We start from the raw sequence: 13,169 nt of genomic DNA, 5'->3' as shown, positions 1-13,169 counted from the left end.
GAAGGGGGCGGGCGTTCCAACGGCGGGTTCCGTTAGATTTAAAGTTTGGCGAACGGCTGTTAGCTAGTGGCCGCTAATTGTCAGAATGTTTGGCGGTCAAAGTGCGCTGTCTTTTCTCTGGTAGAACCGGTCGGCCTCCACAACAATGGATATTGGAAAGCAGGATCCCAGTGCCCGATGTCTCGTTACGGATCGGATGAAAGTGCAGGCTGGCTCTTGCGGTCAGGATGCTGCTGGAGAAGATGTTGGTGTTGGCTTGCGGCGGGACTTGGAGCTCCTGAGGGCGGCAGGCAAGGAATCGCCGTTACCGAGTCCGGCAGGAGTCAGGCAAAGCATGAAACGTTTATCGAGCGAGTTGCAAGGCTTGTACGAGGAAAGACTGAAGCAGCTAGGGAATAAAGATGAAAGTAAAGGGGCTCTAAAGGTAAGTAGTCCGTAGGAAACCGAAATAAACTTGTAATTGACCACGGTCCACCGTGTACCTTTCTTAATCGCAAACACTGGAGCTGATACACATTTGGAAGGGAAAATCGTGCAGTAGGTTAGGTAATTTCTATAGGTAATTCCTTTGATAGCTTTCTCAGCAGATTGCAACAAGTGCTGTGTATCTTCCCTCCACCACTGCTATCCTCAGCCTTTGCCTATCCCCATTAATATTGGGGAAGTTGCTCTATTATTTTTACGCTTCTCTGAAATTTGCCAAGATCCCTAATCCCCTGTCTCTTTCTGGTTGATTGGAGTATGCTGGCAACTATAGAATTGCCCTTTTTTGATTTTTGTGTTCCACCTTTATTGAGAATCCATCTAAGATATCATCCCTCTTTTCTTCAGTAATTGGGTCCTTGATCAATATTGCCACACCACTCCTTTACACCCTTCCCTGTCTCATCTGGAGATTCTATACCTTGGAATATTGAGCTGCTAGTTCTGCCCCTGCCTCAACCCAATCTCCATGATAGAATGATATCAAATCATCAGGTGGCAATCAGCAACTTCAACTCATCTAAAAACCAAAAAAAAATTGTAGATGCTGGAAATCAGAAGCAAAAACAAAAATTGCTGGAAAAGCTCACCAGGTCTGGCAGTACCTATGAAGAGAAGTCAGAGTTGACATCTTGGATCCAGTGACCCTTCCTCAGAACTGAGTTCTTCTGAGCTCTTCAACTCATCTGTTGAGCCCTTCAACTCATTTGCAAGACCCCTTGCAATAAAATAAATGCTACTCAGCCTGCTTGTTATGCCTTAACTTGACTATATATATTCTACCTTTTAGACTGACTTGATTCTTTTCTTCCATGGATTTTTGAATCCATGTAAGATTCTGTAAATCCCTTTTTTAGATTAGAATCAGTCTGAACATTGGGGCACAAACAGCCTCACATAGGGCACCTGACATCTTCAATGCATTATCTGGACCAACATGGCACCCTATTGTTAAAGTTCACTTGAGAATGTAACTTTAAGAATGTTCTGGAATTTACATATGAAAGAACTGAAACCAATATGCCCATTCTGAAAGATGGGAGACTTAACAAACAGTCCAGGTCTTTTTCAATATATAACTTCAGTTACATAACACTAAACTTTTGCTATGTCTGTGTCCTACGATCTTATACTCCACAACCACCTGAAGAAGGAGCAACGCTCTGAAAGCTAGTGCTTTCAAATAAACCCATTGGACTATAACCTGGTGTTGTATGATTTTTAACTTTTTACACCCCAGTCCAACAGCAGCAATTCCAAATCTTGATTTTTTTTTCTCTCCTGCATTTGTCAGTGCATCACTCCCATTGAGGAGAAAGTGAGGTCTGCAGATGCTGGAGATCAGAGCTGAAAATGTGTTGCTGGAAAAGCGCAGCAGGTCAGGCGGCATCCAGGGAACAGGAGAATCGACGTTTCGGGCATAAGCCCTTCTTCAGGAATGAGGAAAGTTTGTCCAGCAGGCTAAGATTGTACCTCCCATTGTACCTCCACTCTGAATCCTGAACCCTGGTAAAATTTGTATAAATGCTCAGACAGCACTAGCAGACCCCAATCCCCTCCCCAACAAGGATATTATTCCCACTTCAACTGAGATACAAGCTATCAGAATTGTAGATACTATTTCACCAGAAATGGACCCACTGATGTAGGAATCTAAGCCCCTCTCTCCTACACCAACTCTTCAACCTTGCATTCATCTACTAAAACTGTCTACAGAACAACCGTGATTATTCGAATGAGGCGGGTGGGGACTACTTTGTTCGGATAACTGATCTGATCATAAACAAAGGAAGCCATACTGAACATTTGAACTGTACTTTCTGTCCACTCAGGAGCATCATTGTTTGTGCCAATTCCTGAGCAGTAATTGATGTCAGATGCCTTTCACCCCCTCAACATTTTGGATTGGGGCAAGAGCAAACTAAAAGTTCATAAACGTGTGTGTGTGTGTCAGTCAAAGCGAGTGGGTTCTGCTAGCGAGGATAAAGCAACTCGTGTTCAGTTGCAATGAGCGAATTACAGCCCTGACCCACTCCCCTGGTGAAAGTAACCAGCAAAAACAGAGGAGAGCACAAACAACTGGGGGGAAAAAAATATCCAACATCAGTCTATGTGGCATTGCAGATTAGGACAGGTACTTAAGATTCTGGAAGAACTGGAAATTCAGGTTGCAGCTCAGGTTTTTTAATGTGTTATTTGCTGTTGTTGTTAATGCACGATTACAAAAGAATTGTTTTTGCCCTAGTGGATGTCCTGTGTGTGGATAAGCATCTCTCTTAGTTTGTGTTTTTATATATAATTCATAACAATTTATGGGACTTTGAGATCTTGTTTAGATAATTCAAAATTTGGATAATTGACGTTTGAATAACCGAGGTAATTCTGTATTCCTATACTCCATATGTTCCACTAGCAGTTCCCTTCCCATAACTTTAGGTCAATTACTTTTAACCAAATTTAAGGCAACTAGAAAAGTTATTAAATCTGTAACACAAACTGTGGATTAACAGAAATTAGAAATTCTTTGCCCTTACTCACAAATTGGTTCCCTCTCCCTGCCTGTAAATTCTTTCTTCTTTCCTTGTGCTGGTTACTGGGTTTAAACACAATTCCTAATAGCAGCTGCTCAACAACCAACTAACTCATGACTTTCATGAGATTTCACTTACTTTTTCAAATTCGGCCGACCAGCTCAGGACAAGGTTTCTATGCAGGTCCAGCCCTTCTTGCTCTTCAAGAGTTGAGAGTAGAGCGAATGATTTGGAAGGCAAGTCTTCTGCATTCTACTGAAGTGGCTTGTCCATTTGCTGCACAAGAATGATATCTCCATCCTGATGTTGCCTGCTTTCTGCAGAAAACCCTCACCCAGCATCACAGCTGCAGGTCACAGTTGGAGGCTGTTGTTCACTTCTGCAGTGAGTGTAGACTTTGAGATTCCACACAGGAGTCAGTCTATAAGAAGCTGCTTAGACAAGTCCTCATTAACCATAACATGCTGATGGACACACAGTTTGAAGTCTGGAAAACTATGGTTCTGTGAAGCCTGAGTGATGCTTACCAAACACTGAGACAGCTTTACATATACTATCAATGCAGAGAGATATTCCATATCACTTGGGAGCAAGGACAGACATACCTCAGGGTGGTACTTATTCAAATCTTTGAAGGTGGTAGGGCAGGTTGAGAGTGAACAAAGAAGAGTATAACATAGGAATAGGCCCTTTGGTCCAGGAAGCCCGTGCCAACACATGGTGCCTTTGTAAGCAAAACATATTTTGCCTCTACACTGTTCATATCCTTCAATTTGCTGCCTCTTCTTGTATCTATCAAGATGCTTCTTAAACATTGCATTTGTATCTGCCTCCACCATCTCTTCTGGCAGTGCATTCCAGACACTTACCACGCTATGTGTAAAAACTTGCCTGTCACATTTCCTTTTAAACTTTTCCTCTTTTACCTTCAACGTATGTTCCCTAGTAATTGACATTTCTATTCTGGGAAAATAATTTCTCCAACTATCCATTCTATCCAAGCCTGTCATAATTTTGTAAACTTCTATCAGGTCACCTCTCTGCCTCTGACATTCAAGTGATAACAAACTGAATTTGTCCAATCTCTCCTCAAAGCTAATGTCCTCAAAACCAGGCAACATCCTGATAAACCTTTACTGGATCCTCCTCAAAGGCACTAGATCCTTCTGGTAGTGTGGCAACTAGAACTGGACACAGTATTCCAAATGAGGCCTAATTAAAGTACTATAAAGCTTCATCTTGACTTGCCAAGTTTTATATTCTGTGCCCCAACCAATTGAGGCAAGCATGCCATATGGCTTCTTGTCCACCTTATCCACCTGTGTAGCCACTTTCAGGGAACTGTGGATCTGCATGCCTAGATCCCTCTGCATGTTAATACTTCTAAGGACTCTGCCACTTACTATTCTTCCCTTCTGTATTATACCTTACAAAGTGCATCTCTTCCAGCCTATCCGAATCATGCTTATATGTATGTATTACAAACAGGTTCCAATAGTGATCACAGCAAAATACCACTGGTCACAGATCTCCAGTCAGAACAACAACTTTCCACTGTTATTCTGTCTTCTATTAACAAACCAGTTCTATATTCCTCTTACCAGCTCACCATAGATCCCATGTGACATCTCCGTCTGTATCAGTCTGTTGTGGCGGACCTCAGCAAAGATCTTGCTGAAGTCCATGTAGGCAACAACCACCACCCTGCCCCTCATCAATCATCTTTGTAACTTTCTCAAAGAAAATTCAATCAAATTTGTGAGACAGAATCTTTCCACACCAAACCATGCTGCTTTCTGCAAATTAAGTCCACATTTTTCAAAATGTGAGTAAATCCTAGCTCTTAAAAATCTTCTCTAATAATTTCCTTGCCACTGACATAAGGCTCACCGGCCTGTAATTTCCCCGATTACCCCTATTGCCATTCTTAAACAATGCTGATTACCAACATGGTATTGGCTAAAGAAGCAATGTAGAATTGAGAAAAAAAAATGTGGAGAGTGGTTAGAATCTGAAAGTTAAAAATCACACAACACCACATTATAGTTCAACAGGTTTATTTGGAAGAACGAGATTTCAGAGCACTGCTTCTTCATCAGTTGATCTGTTGGACTATAACCTGGTGTTGTGACTTTTAACTTTGTACATCCCAGTCCAACACCGACGTCTCCAAATCCTGATTAGAATCTGAAATACACTGTCCAAGTGGTAGGGCTAAATGAAGCTTTCAATGAAAATATTAGATGATGAACCCGGCAAATAATCTCTCCAGTTATTGGAAAATGTAGGTGTGTGACACTGTGTGAGTTGCTCTTGCTGTGAGCCTGCGCAAAAATGGCAGAATGAGTGGCCTTCATCTTCAACTGTAGTCATTGGAACAAGGTCAGCCTAGTGAACCTCATAGAATATAAGTTCCCTGATTGGGACTGTTATTCTGGACCAATTGAGAGTTCTGGCTGACCGATATAAACAGAAGTGTCAGGGGTTCTGTTCACTCTGAGCTGGATCAGTGTCATATACAGTACTGTGCATGTGTAAATAAAGAGCTGAAACTGTGTTGCTGGAAAAGCGCAGCAGGTCAGTCAGCATCCAAGGAACAGGAGAATCGACGTTTCGGGCATAAGCCCTTCTTCAGGAATGCCCGAAACGTCGATTCTCCTGTTCCTTGGATGCTGCCTGACCTGCTGCGCTTTTCCAGCAACACATTTTCAGCTCTGATCTCCAGCATCTGCAGTCCTCACTTTCTCCGTGTGTAAATAAAGGGTTACTTGGTGACAAGATGCTGGCCTTTGTGTAGTTATTTCAGTAACCATTTTATAATTCTACAGTAGAAAGTTCCTTCATGGGGACTTGGCCAAACAGGAAGTATTACTCTTTTCTTTTTCGGTGATCCCATGGAATTGTGGCTGACGTTTTTTCCATTCGGGTCCACTGCATTCTAAAATGGCTAACAAATCTAATCTTCTGACTCTACCATATGGGGAACTTGGTGTTTGAGTAGATGAATTGCTTGGGGGCTGCCTGCACTTGGCCTAAGTGTTCTTTCATTGAATTCATTTGAGATGCTTCGTACCCTTTTAATGAGCTTTTCCTTTACATTTTTTGGTGATTGTGGGCCAGAGATTCTCATAAATCTCAAGGGCATTACTAAAACCTTTCCTCTGTCTTTGGGGTCTGTTGCTACACCGAAGTTTGAAATCGAGCAGTTAATTCAAAAGCTGGGTGCATACAATGTGCCTGCATAACGAAGCTTGTTTTGAGTTTTTTAAACTCATGATGCTGGAAATGTTGACATGGGACAGAATACACATCGTCATAGAGATGAGCAGCATGGAAACAGACCCTTCGGTCCAACTCGTCCATGCTGACCAGTTATCCCAACCCAGTCTAGTCCCACCTGCCAGCACCTGGACCATATCCCTCCAAATCCTTTCTATTCCTATACCCACCCAGATGACTTTTAAATGTTGCAATTGTACTAGCCTCCACCACTTCCTCTGGCAGCTCATTCCGTACTGCCCTCTGCGTGAAAATGTTGTCTCTTAGGTCTCTTTTATATCTTTCCCCTCACCCATAACCTCTGCCTTCTAGTTCTGGACTCCCCCCACCTATTCATGCCCCTCATGATTTTATAAACCTCTATAAGGTCACCCGTCAGCCACTGCTGCAGGGAAAACAGCCCCTGCTAATTCAACCTTTCCCTATAGCTCATATCCTCCAACCCTGGCAACGTCCGTGTAGATCTTTTCTGAACCTTTTCAAGTTTCACAACATCCTTCCGATAGAAAGGAGACCAGAATTGCATGCAATATTCCAAAAGTGGCCTAACCAATGTCCTGTACAGCCGCAACATGACTACCCAACTCCTGTGCTCAATACTCTGACCAATAAAGGAAAGCATATCAAACTGCTTTTTCACTATCTTATCTGCCTACGACTCCACTTTCAGGGAGCTGTGAACTTGCATTCTAAGGTCTGTTTGTACAGCAACACTCCCTAGGACCTTACCAGTAAGTGTACAAGTCCTGCTAAGATTTGCTTTACCAAAATGCAGCACCTTGTGATCCTTGTGGCACTCCACTGGTCACAGGCCTCCAGTCTGAAAAACATCTCGCCAATGCCTCTCTCTATCTTCTACCTTCGAGCCATTTCTGTATCCAAGTGGCGAGTTCTCCCTGTATTCAATTACCCTAAAATGCCCTCTGAGCTATTTGAGCAAGCTTGTGAGCTGTATCAAACCACATAATGTTGACCAAGGCTTTGGAAGTGACAACATCAAAGTCAGGCCAGTTGATCCTGCAAGCATTTCTGTACTAACCTGTGGGGGTTTCATGACCTCGCACCTTGTGGAGTCAAAGTTCTGTCTTAACATTATGGAGACTTTCCCAAATGTTTTGTGCTAAATAGGATAGATTATGAACAGATCTTACAGTTCAGAATATCACGGGTCATTGGTAGCAACGGAATTTACATTCAACCATTTTCTATAATCTCAGGACCAAGCATATATCCCACTCTTTGTTGTTGCCTGTAAGCCTTGTGGGCATGTGGGGGAAATCCCTGGTTCAATGAAAACTGCAGGAAAAGCACCAGGTACACCTGAAAATGAGGTCCAAATCTGGCAAAGTGACAGCATGCAACTATTTGCAAGCAAAACAATATTAACAATACATGATAAACAATCCCACTACCAATTGATTATATTTAAGATCTGCAATCTTGCCACATCCAGACATGAAAAGTATGGTATGATTAACTGACAAGTGGATAACTAACACAAATTTCCTCATCCTCAGTATTGAGTACAAAAGACGAGGCTGAAGCATTTGCAAGCATCAAGAAATGCTGTGGGATAAGTGTTTTAGACCAGTTACATTAGAGAAAAAAAGATAAATAAGACCATGGAAAAGTTCAGAAATAGCATTGCTGCAAATTTTAAAAACTTACATAGAGGCAAGTCAAGTATCAGAGAAGCAATAGTTCTGGCAAATAACAGTGATATCTTGTCGAGGCAATTACAATTCTAGGGAAATGTCATATGAGCATTCACAAGGACATTAGAGGAATAGAAAATCTGTGAATGGAAGCAGGATTTATTTTAGGGATTAGACAGAGGACATCAATGAAACAAATGGAAAGGCTAGAACTGAAAAGTGGTATGAAGATATTAATACACTTTTTAATTCTAACGAAAGTGGACATGCAAAGCCTTTTGCAGGAAGTTTGATGTGAGACCAATTGCAGTCAAAAAAAATCTATGGAGTCTTCAGAAAAGGAGGAATCAAGAAAGAAAATAGATACCTAAACTTTGGCGGTTGTACAAAGAGACCATTAGTTTCCTTAGACTATACTAAGAAGAGAGATGGCTCAGGATAGTCCTGGAAATTATTTTTTGAAGATTGATAAAGAAGGTTGTAAGTAAAGAAAGTTAGATTGCTGGAAGTTCTGAGTATTTTATGTCAAAAGGGGAGATATTTCCTTATGCTTTTGAATCAAAGTCAGTAAACCAATAAAGATTTTGAAAGATACTGGTGCAAGTCAGTTACTGATGATGGCTGATATACTTGGAGATATTCAAGGAAGATACAAAACTGTTGTGCAGATTTTGATTAAAGAGTGACTTAGTAAGTGGAGAATGATAGTTGAAGTAATGAAATGTTGTTATTGAAGGAATTGATTTCACTTTGGCAAATGACCTGGCAGGTTAAAAATATTGGCTTTGTCAAAGATGGTAGAACAACCAGTGGAGTAAGAGAAAGTGAATTGCTACAAAAATGAACCCCCTGGTTTGTTTCTTGACACCGTCATATCTAGATCTCAGGCCTACAAAATTCAGAAGAGAAAGAGTCTATGAAACAGGAAGATAATTTGGAAATTGTTATTGGACAGTATGTTTGAAAACTTAACTAAAAGGATGAATTCAATATGAATGAGGCTGGTATGTTCAGCCCATCCTTAGTAGAAATGCAACAAACAGTTTTAGAATTTAAAGAGTTATATAAAACAGTCTACTCAGCGAAACCTCAGTATTATGAAATTGAAACCTTAGTGAGGAAATGGAGATTACCCTCAAATGTGTTCTGAAGAAGGGTCACTGGATCCAAAACGTTAACTTTGATTTCATTCCACAGATGCTGCTAGGTCTGCTGAGATTTTCCAGCAACTTCTGTTTTTGTCACCTCAAATAAAAGTTGATGAGGAATGGATAGTGGTCCATTTGTGTATTGTTATGAAATTTATAAGTGGCCCCTTAAATTCTAATGGCAGGTCACTTGGGTATTAGCAAAACATAAACTAAAATATTAAAGCCTATTTATTGCCAGAATCACAAAGATGTAATCAAGTTTTGCCAGACTTTCCATACATTATCAGGCTGTAAGGAGCCCCAACTTTCACTTAAAACCTGTGGCTTTAATTCTTGTGCCAGCTTTTGAAGTAGCGAGTGGCAGGATCTTTCATAGATTGTGTAGAACTCCTATCTCAATCTAAGAATGACAGCAAATGTCTTGTCATGATAATGGATGTTTTACCAAGAAGTTCTGAAGCAGTGCCTTGAGGGAAAATTTACTGCAGAAGTGGTAATGGAGGAAGAGTAAGTTTAATTTTTTTTATATAAGATGGCATTACCCAAAGAAATACAATTAGATGAAGACTCAAATTTTACATTAGAAAAATTTAAAGTGATGACTAGTTTGAGAATTCATGTCTGTTTCTTACCCACAAATTTGAGGTGTATTAGAAATATGACATCAAACTTTGAAGACTGTGATTACAGCTTATTGCCAATAAGATTATAAGACATAGGAGCAGAAGTAAGGCCATTCAGCCCATCAGGTCTGCTCCACCATTCAACCATGGCTGGTAAGTTTCTCAATCCCATTCTCTCACTTTCTCCCCGTAATCCTTGATCCTCTTGACAATCAAGAGCCTATCTAGCTCAGTCCTAAATACATTCAATGACCAGGCCTCCACAGCCGTCTGTGGCAATTAATTCCATAGATTCACCATTCTCTGGCTGAAGAACTTTATGATTGATTGGCACAAGGGAATTCTCTTGTTACTATTTGCCATTCACAGGATTTTATTCTTTTGAAAGAAACTGACTACAGATCAACAGAAGTATTCATCTGTTCAAAAGGAGACATTGAGTCTTTAAATATACATTTCAATGGTGGACAAAACTTTTACTTCAATGGACCATAATCCTTTGATTTTCTTATGAAAATTTTGGGACAAGAAAAGAGGATATTTCGATCGGAACCATATAATTTGAAAATTGTTCATGTGCCTGGAAAAGAAAATTTCATCAAGGATGTTTTAACTAGAACTTACACACCAGAGTCTCTGTGATGTGTGAAAAATGACTGCTATGTAACTCTGTGTATAATTAATGTTAATATTTAGTTAGTATTATTATGGCATAGACTTACTGGTAGGATAATTTGTGAAGAAAATGCTTGTTTAAGATACATTTTCATTCTTGGGGCTAGAGGAATGTGAGAAGTTTGATGTAAACCATGTGATTCTTTTCTATATATGTACATAAATCAATCATTCTAACTTTGGATTTCTGCTTTTTGATTTGGTAACCTTTCTGTGTATCTGAATTCTGTAGCAATGGTGATTTTGAGACCTGGCATTAGTGAGTTGATTTTTTGTGTACCTCCAATGTATTTTTTTATTTGTCTTATTTTGTGACAGAACAAGGTAAATATTAGGGTCTCAATGATTTTGGAGACTAGTGGACCTTGTTAACTTATATGGTTAAGAGAAACAAGAGAGGGTGACATTTGGTTTTGATTTTACTTTGAGCTTTGGGGCAGTCCTGGGGAGTCCTTGAGATAGGATGGCATCGTGGCTGAACATTCTCGCTATGCTGTGTGCAATGTACTTTGACAATCCATGCATGGTGATCAGTGTACTGAAACAGATTGCAGTGTTGACTTCCAGTTCCAGAAATCACATCCATGCAGCGACCTTAGAAGTCTACACTGAAGAAAAATAAACTTACAGGGAATGCTTATGTAGACCAGCACCCCTAAGAATGGAGGATATAATGAACTAGATTACTTTAGAGTTAGATCTAGAACAGAAGTGTTAAATTAAAAACCTGAAGAGGTTATTTAATAGTGAATACATTGAATTCCAGGTTTATGATGGGTGCAGGAAGAAGCTGTCTGTAATGTCAGACTAAAATGTGAAGTCCCAACTCAGTTGAGGATTATCAGATCAGCCATGATCTCATTGAATGGCAGAACAGATTTTATGGACTGAATGGCCAACTTCTACTCCATCTCTTATGTCTTAAACCTACTGAAGTGCTAGATCGAGAGACTCTGGTCTGAGTATGGTATGAGTGGGGTTTGAGGATGATACAAAAGCTGTTTTTGTTTTCCTTTAAACGAGTGTTTGGAAGAATTGATTATATTTGTGTTTAAAAATCTCTGAATTTGTATTATAAATAGATGGTTTGGTTTATTTTATTTTAACCTCATTTCTGAGTTCACTTGGGACGTGAGCAATGCTAGCTGGCCAGCATCTATTGCCTGTCCCTAGTTGCCCTTGAGAAGGTCATCGTGAGCTGCCTTCTTGTATCTCTGAAGTCCATTTACAGTGGGTTGACCCACAATGCCAGTAGGGAGGGAATTCCAGGATTTTCACCTGGTGAAAGTGAAGAAATGGCGATATATTTCCAAGTCAGGATGGTGAGTGGCTTGAAGGGAACTTGAAGATTATTTGTTCCGATGTGCCTGCTGCCCTTTTCCTTCTAGATAGAAGTGGTCGTAGGATTGGAAGGTGCTGTCTGAAGATCTTTTGCGAATTTCTGCTGTTCATCTTGTAGATTAGCACACACTGTAGCTACTGAGTGTCGGTGGTGGAGGGCATGGGTGCTTGTGGATGTACTGCTAATCAAGCAAACTGCTTTGTTTTGTTGATGTGAGTATTATGGAACTACACTTATTAAGGTACATGGAGAATATTCCATCACATTTCTGACTTGTGACTTATAGGTGATGGACAGGCTTTGGGGAGTCAGGAGGAGAGTTGAAGTATTCCAAGCCTCCAATCTGCTCTTGTAACTACTTTATTTATTGGAGATTACAGTTGAGTTTCTGGTCAATGTTGATAGTAGGGAATTCAATGGTGGTAACATCATTAAATATGGTTAGGTTGTCTCTAATTGGAGATGGACATTGCCTGGCGAGATTGTTACTTGTCACTTGTCAGCCCAAGCCTGTCTACAGTCCAGGTCTTGTGACATTTGAACGTAGACTGCTTCAGTACCTATGGAGCCATGAATAGTGCTGAATACTGTGCAATCATTGGCAGACATCCCTACTTCTGACCTTATGATAGAGACTAGTTCATTGATAAAGATGGTTGGACCTAGAACACTATCCTGAGGATCTCCTTGTAGAGATGTTCCAGAGCTGAGATGACTAACCTCCATCTTCCTATGTACCAGGTATGACTTCAGCTAGCAGAGAGTTTGCCCCGATACCCGTTGATTCCAGTTTTGCTAGGGCTCCTTGGCACTACACTTGATCAAATGTGGCCTTAATGTCAAGAGCTATCATTCTTACCTCACTTTTGGAATTGAGCTGTTTTGCCCATTTTTGAACCAAGGCTGTTATGCGGTCAGGAACTTAGTGGCCTTGGTGGCACCCAAATTGGGCTTCAGTGAGCAGGTTGTTGCTAAACAGGTGTTGCTTGGTAACACTGTCGATAATGTTGTCCATCACCTTTTGATGATTGAGAGTAGTCTGATGGGGCAGTGATTGGTTGGGTTGGAATTGTCCTGGTTTTTTGTGTAGAGCTCATACATGGGCAACTTTTATATTGTTAGGTGGATTAGAGTGTTAAAGGAGAAACTGAGGTCTGCAGATGCTGGAGATCAGAGCTGGAAATGTGTTGCTGGAAAAGCGCAGCAGGTCAGGCAGCATCCAGGGAACAGGAGAATCGACGTTTCGGGCATAAGCCCTTCTTCAGGAATGGGGAAAGTTTGTCCAGCAGGCTAAGATAAAAGGTAGGGAGGAGGGACTTGGGAGAGGGGCATTGGAAATGTGATAGGTTGAAAGAGGTCAAGGTGAGGGTGATAGATCAGACTGGGGTGGGGGCGGAGAGGTTAGGAAGAAGATTGCAGGTTAGGAAGGC

The 13,169-nt window shown here is 40.8% G+C and overlaps 1 protein-coding gene across 6 annotated transcripts in view; it reads left to right on the top strand.

Annotated features, from left to right (window-relative positions):
• Positions 1-15: 15 nt before the first annotated feature.
• The window catches only part of LOC122549388 (polyamine-modulated factor 1-binding protein 1-like), a 508,658-nt gene continuing 495,504 nt past the window's right edge, over positions 16-13,169 (top strand). For all 6 annotated transcript variants that reach the window (XM_043689125.1, XM_043689128.1, XM_043689124.1 and 3 more), the window contains exon 1: positions 16-424. In XM_043689125.1, the coding sequence (XP_043545060.1) occupies positions 146-424 (279 nt within the window). In that variant the 5' untranslated portion in view covers positions 16-145. The remainder of the gene's footprint in view (positions 425-13,169) is intronic.

The sequence above is a fragment of the Chiloscyllium plagiosum genome, chromosome 4 (genome assembly GCF_004010195.1).
Source record: "Chiloscyllium plagiosum isolate BGI_BamShark_2017 chromosome 4, ASM401019v2, whole genome shotgun sequence".
In the NCBI taxonomy this organism is placed as follows: Eukaryota; Metazoa; Chordata; class Chondrichthyes; order Orectolobiformes; family Hemiscylliidae; genus Chiloscyllium; species Chiloscyllium plagiosum.
The sequence above is the reverse complement of the archived record's forward strand: the minus strand, read 5'-3'. Positions and strand labels throughout refer to the sequence as shown.